This window comes from Scomber scombrus, chromosome 10 (genome assembly GCF_963691925.1).
Source record: "Scomber scombrus chromosome 10, fScoSco1.1, whole genome shotgun sequence".
Classification (NCBI taxonomy): domain Eukaryota; kingdom Metazoa; phylum Chordata; class Actinopteri; order Scombriformes; family Scombridae; genus Scomber; species Scomber scombrus.
Genome location: NC_084979.1, coordinates 1,679,413 through 1,691,821, shown reverse-complemented (window position 1 = coordinate 1,691,821; position 12,409 = coordinate 1,679,413). Strand labels below are relative to the sequence as shown.

General features: G+C 41.3%; 1 protein-coding gene across 3 annotated transcripts in view; it reads left to right on the top strand.

Moving 5' to 3' along the window:
- The window catches only part of prkcz (protein kinase C, zeta), a 140,774-nt gene that overhangs the window by 13,562 nt on the left and 114,803 nt on the right, over window positions 1–12,409 (top strand). For all 3 annotated transcript variants that reach the window (XM_062427587.1, XM_062427586.1, XM_062427588.1), the window contains exons 3-4: window positions 5,999–6,088; window positions 6,475–6,525. In XM_062427587.1, the coding sequence (XP_062283571.1) occupies window positions 5,999–6,088; window positions 6,475–6,525 (141 nt within the window). The remainder of the gene's footprint in view (window positions 1–5,998; window positions 6,089–6,474; window positions 6,526–12,409) is intronic.

Below are 12,409 nucleotides of genomic sequence, written 5' to 3'. Positions count from 1 at the left end.
GATTTTCTGAGCCTGCAAAAAAGGCTACACCGTGACGTAGTGGTATGCCCGCGTGACCTTGGCCCCTCCCCTACTATATAAGACTGAGAGTAGAGGTTAACTCGGATCGGGCTGTCCGAAATTATCCGGCCCCGACCCGAGACCCGTACGGGTCCGGGTCCATTTTTTCTGTAGTCAAATAGGGTCCGGGTCGGATTAGATTTTACAACCTCGGGTCCTGGATCTGTTCGCTAAAATGTGTAAAACCGAGAAAACCCGAGAGACACCGAGTACGGGTCTGACTCGGGTCAGTCAGCGTTGTTATGTTAACTACATGAAATACTATAAAGTGTAGTCTATTATTAGTTATAGTCCGCACATTCATTTATTTAAAAAATAGGGTTTCCTTATAGACCCCTTCTCAGCTTGTAAACAGTGTGACGTATTTTGGGGGCGGGGCTTAGCTGGAGGCAAAACATCTCAAAAGGTATAGCTTGTAAACGCCGGTTAGCGTGTTTTAACGGACGCCGGTTAGCGTGTTTTAACAAGTTTTGGCAATGGACAAGGAAAAATCTAATTTTAGTAAATATGTAAATACACTAACTCTCTGAGACCGTGTGTGTTATTTTAAAACATTGACATTGACTGACGGGACGACATTCACTGACCCCTACACTCTCACTCACTGGATGGATAATTTGACAGGACTGCCCCTATGGGCTGAAATATGTGCCACCAGAAACTGAATTTGAATCATTTATATTTGAATGAGTCTTATCGCGTTCAACCAAAGTAGTCTACGACTGGCAGTGGCTGGTATGCGATAAAACTTTAAGTTTGTGTTTTTGCTTGTGCGGTTTTGGCACCCAAAAACGACGACATTTTTGCAGGTGTTCGCCTCAAGCTTACCTTTGTTTTGCCTCCAGCTAACGTTGTGACGTCACAGTGACGTAGGCCATGAAAGGGTCTATATGTTGCGCTATTTGCGCATTTGTTTTTGAAAAGGGTGGTAAATTCATGATGAAAGGTTCTCTTTCCATCCTATTTGAAGAGCTATGGGTGTCGCACAAAACTGAAATGATTTCAGACAAGGTACAGTTACAACAATTATTCATCCCTTTTACGGTGTCGTGCATAAATTATCTCGGAACTACTCGGACATCGGAACACATTTCACGGGTCCATAACATCTTGGCTCTAACTGAGAGGCCGCTCTTCTCAGTGGTTAACCTGCCTAGTGGTGAGTTATTGTTACTACATCTAACACTACTACTACTACAGTCTACAGTTTGCCAGTTAACTGAGTTAGCAGCTGAGTTAGCAGCAGAACGCTCTCAGACAGTGCGTCCATGTCAGGCGGGGAGTTCCGGTCCTCTGAAATGATGCCAACATGGAAGTAACTTAAAACTGCATTCTATCAAAAGGCCACCAGGGGGCGACCGTTTTGGTGTCAAAAGGACCGTCTCTATACAAGTCAATGGAGAATTCACCAACTTCTCACTTGATTTCTAACCTCAGTAAACGTTTTCAAAATGTGTTTATGGTCTCAATCGCTAGTTTAAAGCCTTCTTCAATGCAGTATGATGTTCATTTGTGAAATTTTGGCCTCCCTGATTTTATATTTGACGATAAAGCAGGGTATGCATTAGGGCGTGGCTACGTCGTGATTGACAGGTTGATTGGTTCACAGCTTCAGGAGGGCGCCTCATGCTCCTCCTGATGCCCATATAAGTAGAATCCGTGTTTTTATTTTTCCCGGCATGCACCTGAAATTTTCAAGATGGCGCTGCTCAGATCCGATACTATTGGCTTCCGAGCAGCAGTCCACAAACCAATGGGTGACGTCACGGATGTTACGTCCATGTCTTATATACAGTCTATGGTCCATGTTTCAAGTAGCGGTGGTGACTTTGATTGACAGGTGACACTTGGTAGGGGGCGGGGTTTCAGCGTACTCGGAGGACACGCCCACAGCGTTTGGGAGCAAAGACAGAGGCTGACTTTTACACTGACTTTTACACAACTTTGAAGCCTAATTTCATAAATTTGGTGATTTTTTTAATCATTAAAATTTGGCAGGGTGGTTAACAACCCACTTTTCTGTGGTATGTCAAACTCAGAACACATATTTATTCTTACTTTACACAGACTTTAAATGTTATAAATACTAAACAGTATTATCCTTCTGGGTTAATTCTGCTCACATTAATTAGTAGCCACGGTAACCAAGTGTATTCAACATATAAATGGTAAGGTGTTTGGAGACAGATTTGCTGCAGTGTAGACTGTTAGTGTATGTTACACTGATAAAGATGGTTTTCACTGTTAAAGTCAATCAGACTTTTCATTTAATTGAGCTGCAGTCTGAGTCAACGATGGCTTGATTTCCATAGCAACTAGCGCGCCAGAGTCTACTAAATGAGCCATGGTTTAACACTTTTTTTTATAAGATCAGATGTGTTTGCTCATAGAATTGTTTGGTTGATTTGTTTTTAGACTGAACAAGGTGAGATCACACTAGCTTCCCTGTTTTTACATATTTTTTTAAAGGCTGATTATGACTGATCTCTGCTTCGTCACTCAGCTGTGATTAAACATTTGTCTCATATATTGGCTGTGAGTTATTGAAAGAGAATGAGAGACTAATCTGTAATGTCAATAGCTCTGAACTGTGAGAACATCCCAGGCCTTTTGGGTCTTGTTAATATCATATCACTATCTAAAATCAGAAAGAGCTTTTTAAAGGGTCTTCTACACAGAAACATAATATGATCTGTCATTACTGTCACATCACACAGCAAACAAATCAAAGCAATCAAACAGATTAAATGTGCATATAGATGGAAGCTTGTGCTCTGTGTTTCAGGAAATTGTAACAGTTTCTCTCCACACTCCCCACAACGAGTAGACCTCCGTTAAAATTCTTTAAAAGACTTTTACTCTCAACTTGCTTTTTCTCTCAATTCATTCACACAATAAAATCAACTATACAGTATGCACTATTAAAGGTGCAGTGTGTAGAATTTAAAGGCATCTTGTGGAAATTGAATGTAAGATAATATTCATTATGGCTGTGCGATATAACGATATTGTCATGATAGAAAAATATCCATTGTTTCATATTTTGCTCGATTGTTTCGTTTTCTTTACAGAAGTATTTTTTGTCGTTTGGAGTTTGTCCATCTTTTGCATGAATTACTTACTCTATAAATATTCTTGCCTTTTAACTGGCAAAGCTTTTATTGCACTGAGAGTCAGTGTTTCCCCTAGAATTTTTTTCAGGCCCGGTGGTACCCACCGAAAAAACCCTAAACAGACGCGACGCGTGTGGCACACGCACAGCAAGGCGCAGCAAGCAGTCTGCAATTCTGCAATTATTATATATGCATTCAAATTTTTGTTCACCCAGAGCGTATTCAAGATCACAAGGAGAGAGTGACTTATTAAGGTGCATTTATTGCATACAAATGGAACATGCTACATTGGCACTTCAACCACACAGTGTGCATCGTTCTCTGCTGCACTAGATTTTTCTGGGTTTTGTGAAGAACTTCACCAAGGCCTTGTCGTAGGGGAACTTGGCCACAGGGGGACCATTGATAGAAACTCTCATGCAGGCCCCCAAGTGCTCCCCCTGCAGCCTGTTCCTGAGGTCTGTTTTCACCTACCAAAAATGAGAAAGCTTATTTAGTAAATTGTTAAATTTAAGGATCATTTATTGTGTGTGTGTGTGTTTAAAAATCATTGTAGGCCTATATTACGGAATTATATCACTTAAATGAAATCATTAGGCTTAATCTAACTTTTAATCAAAGTTGCATGGGCCTGAAAGGCTGCAGCGTGGTGGTCTGAGCCCATATGAGCATCAAGTGCATCTTTTCTGTACATTGCAGAAGGGATCTCAATGAAAACCCTCTGGGATGGTCCTCTTTTAACGGGCTGCTTATGCTGACGGCATAAGCGACAAAACATCCCTACACATAATTGAGATTCTATCAGTTATAAATATTTTTTTTAATAAACACATACGTTTTTTATTCATTTTATTATAACAGAGTTACATATATTTGACAATGCCTGGGAAAACTAGCCTATTGTCTGTGTTATTTTCATCATTATTGCTTACCAAAAAAAAGAAAAGAAAAGAGAGAGAAGCTCCTCAATCACAAAAATATAAGCTAAACAACAAATTGTAAACTTACCATGGGGAGTGTGGTACAACCAAGGGCTGTAGTTGTGGTTGTTAAGCCATTCGGGATCCCAGCCAGATGTTCTGTGTTTAGCTGTATTTTTTTTTGCTGGGTCAACGTTACCAGTCGGACCGGGCCCGCGGTCACCCGTCGGACGGGGGTCGGTAGTCGGACCGGTGTCAGAGGCAGTAACCGAGCAGCCCCCCTCTCCACTGCAATCTGCCCCCCTTTCTTCCGTCTCACCTGCACCTGTCATTTTTTCTGGAGTTGCCTCTGTTACTCTCCCTTCATCTATTTTTCTTGGCTCCGGGGTCTGGCAGAAAAATTTCTTTATATTAAGTTGTTTGTCACCCGCGATATTTTTTCTTTTCTTCGGCGGCGCCATAGTTGGTTAGCAAATCTTAAACATCCCAGAATATATGCCCGCGCTCTCAGCAGCGGTACTCGCATCGTTACTAGGCAACGAAGCAGGTTGACTCGCTTTGCGCTGCACAGAGGCGCTCCTAATGATAACTGATTTATGAATGAATTGAATTGGCTTAATTTTGGCATATTGATTGTTTTTTTCTTGGCCTGGCGGCAGGTCACCTTGGCCAGGCGGCCCGCCAGGCCTGTACAATGGTAGGGGAAACACTGAGAGTAATATAATGAGTTTAGTTGTCGTCAACTCTCAACTTCTCCACTACTATCTGTCTCTCTGCTGCTGCAAACACATGGGTGGACTCAGTCCCGCCCCCACTGAGAAAGAGGAGAGAAGCAGCAAGATGGTGACTATAAATGACAGCAGAACACAGTAGAGACTGTCTTTATTTATGTTACTCCCCAAATTTATGTGCACTCATTTTTTTTCAGCTCAGTGTGTGAGTCTCTGCAGTGTTTTGCTGTTATTTATGGTCATGATGCTCTCCTCTGCTCTCTGTGGTTCACTGCGGGCGGGGTTGAGACCTCAGTGTGTGCACACAAAGGAAAGACAGTGAACCATGTGAAGATCTCTAGGTGACGACAACTACACTCGTTATGTTACTGTAAGTGCAATACAAACTTCCGAAATAAAAACCCAAGAAGAATAATTTCATTTCATTAAATGAAAATGTGCTGTATTGGGATATGTATCATTATCAGGATATACAATGATCTATATTGGGATGTGAGATTTTAGTCATATCGTCCAGCCCTAATATTGATATGTATGTTTCAATTAGTGTATAATCACCGGAGAATAAGAGTAGTTGCGTTTTTTGACCTTAGAATGAGCCTTTTTTATCTACATAGAGAATGGGTCCTCTTCCACAGATCCCGCCATGTTGCACCGCCATATTTCTACAGTAGCCCAGAACGGACAAACTAAACACTGGATATAAAAAAGGACTTTTGAGTTTTCCATGAGTTGTGCAGCCACCATAGGTTTGCCTACACGCTTGGAAGCTTGGTGGGTTATTCAGTTGGTTGCAATCTACAACCTCACCAGTAGATGCCACTAAATCCTACACGCTGGTCCTTTAACTACATATATATATAGTTTGGTATTGTGCAGTTTACAGTTGTTTTTCACCACAGACAAAACTGAGTAATGAGACACATTACAGAGCAGTGCATCCTCTAATGCTACTGTATATGTTCTATACGATATAGTTTTACAATGAACTCTTACTGCTAGCTGGATTTGATTATTGTGTAAAGCACTGAACAGGCAACATTATGAATAATATTCTAGTGTAACTGCTATATCAATTTAGCTAGACATCAATGGTCATGCAAATTGAATGATGTGAGTGCAAGGATAGAATAAGATTCATGATACTGACTGTAAAATATGTATGTGTGTGTAGGAGACCCTTGTACCATCTCATCTCAGATGGAGCTGGAGGAGGCATTTCGTATTTACAATCGAACCAAAAAGTCTGGACTCCTGCTGCATGGTGAGTTTACTACTTTAATTTTACATTTATTCATTGTATTGGGGTCATCAAGGAATAATATCTCTATAAGTTTTGATTTATACATCTCAGTAAAGTCTTCAGACCTTAAACAACATGGAAAACATCTTTTAAAAAACTATGCATGCACCTTAACATTTAAGAAATGACATTTAAAAGGCTTTACCCGCTTTGACCCTTTATCCATTTCACATCTGTAGTCTGTACCTGATGCTCATTTTCCCTGTATTAGGGCACTGTTTTTCTTGCAAGTTACTAGGGTGTTGTTCAGTTCAGTTTGTTTTTGGTGTGTGATGCTTTTCACCTTCATGACATTTTACTCCTCTGCTTGGTTACAGTCATCTCTAAGTCATTCTGCCTTTTTACAGTGTTCCCGAGTATACCAGAGCGACCTGGCATGCCCTGCCCTGGAGAGGACAGTGAGTAAATCAGCTCTGCTTTCACCCTTTAATTCTCTATAAGATTTTTAATTACATCAGGTTTCCAGCGTAGTCACAGGTACACAGGATCCCATGCTGTAGAACTATCACTGTTATGTAATGCAGCTCACAGTCAGCACTGATTCAGAGTTAACTCTGAATACTGAGTTACAGGGAGATCACACCGTTTTGCAGTCAGGGGTGTGTTCCATACAGAAGAAGTCAGCAAAACTGACAGTTTACTCTGTAAATTGTTATACTCGTTTTTTTTCTCATATTTGTTGGATGCATGCTCTTTAGTTTGCTTTAGAATCCATAGACTGTATCTAAAGATGGATGTAGAGAGCTGTGACGTCTCCACTGGGTTGCATTGGAGCTGGTTTGAAGCCCAAAGTTGTTGCTTATGGTCAGCGCCATCTTTCCATTAGGAGCCAACATCCTCCAGGAAAGGAGTGCAGGTGTTGCTTTTCACAGTCTGGAAAAACATGCTCGGCTTCCTCAGACCCAGACTAACCGAGCACACTCAGGCTAATGTTAACTACTAAATTGTGCTAACACAGCGGATATCATAATGAAGTAAAATTTGACATATTGTAATAAGAGTACTGGAGCCAGGGAGAACAGATTATTTTACACACACACACACACACACACACACACACACACACACACACACACACACACACACACACACACACACACACACACACACACACACACACACACACACACACACACACACACACACACACAATACATATATTGGAAAGGATGGCCCTGCAAAAAATGTTGTTCTGCGTATGTAAACTGGAAGGCGTATTTAAGGGAAGATATGTGGGTTAGAGGATGACAAATTAAAGGATGACAGTGTAGCTGTGTGCATGTGATCATGCCCTAGTTTGAGTCATCCTGAGTTAAGCCAGCTAAATTTGATTTGCCTGGGTTCATGTCTTTTTTAAACACTGGTTTTGTTACACTGGACTCTTGTTTTACTCATTCAACAAGTCTTAGTCTGCCTCCTACCATCTTCCCAACCACCCTGGTCAGACATCCTCACAATGTTTGGAATAGTGTGCTATATACATTTTGAGCATCCATACAATAACTGAAAAAGGTTATTAGGTACTATATAAACTACAAAAAATAATTACAAAGTGTATTAAGACTCAAATGTCACAAATTACTGACAAAATTAGGAGGTTGGAATAATTAAATATGACAATTTCACTTTAGGAAATGAAACAGCTATTGTACTTATAGCAGAGTGATAAATAATGGAAACATTTTGCAGAGGGTTAACAGTTGAGTGGTGTGACTGATTTATAGTCCAGTATGTGTTTTTGTCGGTTGATGAGTCTAAGAGCAGCAGGAACAACATAACTGCTAAAACTCCTTCAAACTCAGCAGGTGGAGCAGTCTGTCACTGAAGGAGGTGTGGATGTTGTTGTTCGTGATGGCCAGGAGTTTGGCCATCACCGTGGTAGTGTAAAACTGTAGTGAATCATTTATCACTTGTGACTTTAAAAACATATTCTTTGAAAAGAGCATGTGATTTCATGAATTCTTGTCAGAACCATTTATTATCATTAATGATAATGATAAAAATTAGCATAACATTGAATCAACATCACCTCATTATAAATCCAATTTAAACCTATTTTCTGAAATCTAACATAAACACTGACTTTTGTTTTAATAACTGAACATAACAAGTTACTGCAGAAGTTAAACTGCTGCTGATTACATGACATGAATTTCCCCTTAACACTGCACATTGAATGACGTGTCAGAGGAAAGGAAGTGTGCTCATTAAAATCAAAAGGGTTTATGCTCTTGGGAGCATGACTGTGCTCAGCCAATTTCATGGCAGTCCTGCTAACAGAGTCTAAGATATCATGTCTGCAAATTGGACAGTTTGTTCCCGCTCACACCAGCAAAGGAAATGCTGCATCAAGTAAATTCATTCATGGAGGCTTTGACTTTGGTGAACTTTAACGTTGATGATGAACAGTTGCCAACTGTCTTGACAGACTGACCTTTGCAATTATGGAGAGCCAGAGAGTTCAAAATTGAGGAATCATATTAGTTGAGTTGCATCATCCAATTAATACAACCCTGCTATGTCAGAATATGTTTCACTAAAGAGACATGGTGTGCAGTCAGTTGAGAGACAGGAGTTAATGGTACAAATATGTCTTTTCAATAAATTGTGTTAACTTTTCAGTTACTGGCCAAGTGATAGCTAGCTTGCTAACCAGTTAGTTCAACAGCCAGAGTAGACTGCCAACTAGCCCTGCACGTAGTCACTACTTCACCTAGCTTACAGCATGAGCAACTTTGTAACGATTGGCAAATTAATTTTGGTGTTCCACTTTCTGAAGTGACGAGACACAAATGCTGTGTCTCAAATTTTGTATTTATGTACTTACACTTAATATTTTGAGTGTATAAGTGCATTCACACTGAGAAATATATATATATATATATATATATACCCAGATGGTGCACTCAAAACGGTCAAAAAGTTGAGTGTGGAACTATGGACACTTCTTGCCCTCAACGGCCGAGGACATTGTAACTACAGTGAACATTGTAATACAAATGCATTATACAGGTGTTTTTTGCACTAATCACCACTATATTGTTGTCACATATAAGCCATCAGTAGGTTTCTTAGGTTAATAAAGCAGTCTGTAATGATTTGGTACAGCGAACGATAATGTGAATGCTAATGCTAGCTTCCCAACTAGCTAATCGTCATTTCCGGTAAGTGCACAATAGCCTTGTTTGATTAGAGACAACACTAACCTGTTGACATTTTTGCACCACACAAGTAAGTAGACTACATAGTGTACAAGTGTACTAAGAGAAATGTACTAACAGAAGCATATGATTTGAGACACAGCATATGGCTCATAGCTAGTTTATTAAAATAGTATTCCACCAGCATTGTAGTTCTTTAAGATTGATTCACGATGGACAATTTAAAAAAAGTATCAAAAATTGATGCAGCTGAACCACACATATGTAGTGGTTAATGAAGCATGGAACTGCCAGCCTCAATGATTTTTCTCATGACTAACAAAGATTATACAATATAAGTGTATTCCTTGTGTGAAAATGGAAATGTTGTTGGCACTGGAGGAGAGGTCAGGAGGTCACCCAACATAATGAGTCCTCCTCTGCTGAAAGAATGTCTAAGTCTGCAGTTTGGTGTGTGGTGGTCACAATATCTTGCTTTGGACCTGTTGGACAAACAGTTTCATCCTTATGTTCCTGCTGCTGTTTCACTGGATTTAAACATGAACAATCTATATACTAGAAATAAAATAAAGGTTAAATAAAAAAATAATAAAAAACCCACTTAACTTGTATTACAGTATCATTGTTTTGTGTTAGTGGCCACTTTAGTGCCCCCCCCCCCTCCTCCTCATGTACTCTCATGTTTTTGCTGCACTCCCTCGTTGTCTATGTGCTGTGACAGCATGTTTCAGTAGCTTGTGGACTGCACTCCTGAGTGTGCGTGTGCATATGTTTGTGTGTGTGATGGGAGGGGAGCCCTGTGTTTTTGGCCTGAGGCAGACTACTGGTTTACTGTGTGAAGAGCAGAGTGTGGCTGTGGCTGGTAGGTAAGGATCTCACTCACTCACTCACTCACTCACACACTCACACACACACACACACACACACACACACACACACACACACACACACACACACACACACACACACACACACACACACACACACACATTTAGTATTCTGCATGTAACATAATAATTGTGGCTTCCTGCTTCGTTTTCTAATTTTTAAAACCTAATGAAGCCAATCTTTTCAGAGGAGGATGGGGAAGTGAATGAGTGGAGGAAAGAGGGAGACATTGTTACTCTTTAATATTTAGACATTGTCTGTGCTTTTCAAGGCTAACTCTGGGCTCACATCTCCTGATAAAATATGCAGTAGCTAAACTTTGCAAAGAGATTGAAACATTAAAGGATCAGCTCACTAAAATCATGAAATACCAAAATATATTCAGGTGACTTTCCTTTGTATTCCCATGTTATATTAACATGATTTTCCTACCACACTGTTATAATTCAGGTGAACAGCATATGGTTTGTGATAGTTCTAGAGTAATATACCAGAGTAACAGGGACAGTGGTTTGTTGAGTATTTTAAATGTCAAAAAACCATATTTCATTACTGCAGAGAACCATGATTACACAGTATGTACCATTGACTGCAGTAGCGTGCGGTGGTGTTTCAGTCAGGACCAGCATCAAAATCCTGATGATACGGTCACTCAACGTTACGATTTCCTGAAATGTCAGGAAATCAGCAAAATAAGTAGGATTCAGCCTCTGGGGGCCATGGATATCTGCACCAGATTTCATGGCCAAAGTGGTTGACCAACAGTGCCATCCCTAAAAACAAGCTGGCAGTCACCTTTCCACCAACCTGTCACTTCCTCTGTCACCAGCAGTGACACTATTAAACCCTCAGCTCTGTTTGTCTTTGTTCTGTCCTGCAATCCAATTCAATTCCTGCCAAATCCAACCTGGTGACACAATTAAAACTGCATTATAGACGTCTGTCACCCTTCCTGCTGATAGTCCTATCAGTTAATGATACATTTTTGTTAGCAAAATCTAACTAAAATGGAAGGAGTCTCTGTATGTATATATGTGTATGTCTGTCTTTCGCTTTTCTTGACAACTTTTCATCCAGTCGACTTCACACTTGGTGGGTGTATTGCCGACAACCCAGGGAAGTGCAGTGTGGAGTGTGAAGTTGTTTTGGTTGAGCAGTAGCAATACAGGCCAAGCCCATTTTGCTCAGGCACTTAACTAGTAAATATAAAATGTTTTATTGATGTAAAAATCTCTCCTCTCAACTGCTAGAGGTTCTTAAAGGCCTGATCAAAAGGTGGAGCTGACAACAATAGACAAGCCCCCCCCCCCTTGTAGCAGCTTGCTCCCAATTTTGTGTTTGTGTGTGTGTGAAGACTGAACAGACCCCCCTCTGTGTGCACTGAGAGTGATGGAGGGTGGGAGACGGTGGAAGTGATGAAATCCTGGATGATGCGCTCACTCGACGGAGGCTGCCCTGCCTTGCACCGGATTCTCCAGCAGAACCCCCACCCTGCCACCACCACCAAGCCCCCCCCCCCCCCACACACACACACACACACACACACACACACACACACACACACACACACACACACACACACACACACCGCCCTCCTCCCTCTTCCCTCCTCCCTCTCCCACTGCCACCACATTTTCCCAGCAGCCCCCGTCTCGCCACCCCCCCGCTCCCTCCCTCCCTCCTCTTTCTCTCTCAGCTGTGTGGCACCGCTGTCTCTCCAGGGAGGAGCCTACATCGCTGCTGCTGCTGCTGCTGCTGCATCACACAAGACACAGAGGCGGGTGAGGGACACAGTGTGAAAGTGAAAGACATGGGGAGAGAGAGATAGAGAGAGGGAGCATTGTACTGTGCAGATAGCAGCTCTTCATCCTCCAGTTTTTTTCTTGTATTTCTCTATTTTTGACTGTGCATGTCACGCCAAAAAAGCAGAGACACGCTACTTAATCGAGGATAACAAGTTCTAGAAGCAGACAGAGAGAGGGAATTAAACAGCCACAAGAAAAGCAAGGCGACTCTATCAGCTGTGAGAAGAGAGAGAGAGAGAGAGAGAGAGAGAGAGAGAGAGAGAGAGAGATACAGAGAGGAAGAAAAGGGGAGGGAGAGAGAGAAGGAGGGAGGAAATAATTAAATAAATCCCAGGGACGAGAGAGAAAGAGGGAGGGATTGTCAGAGAGAGGGAGAGGAGGGGATGTAGCAGTGTGTATCCTCGCCGGCTCACCGCACATACACACAT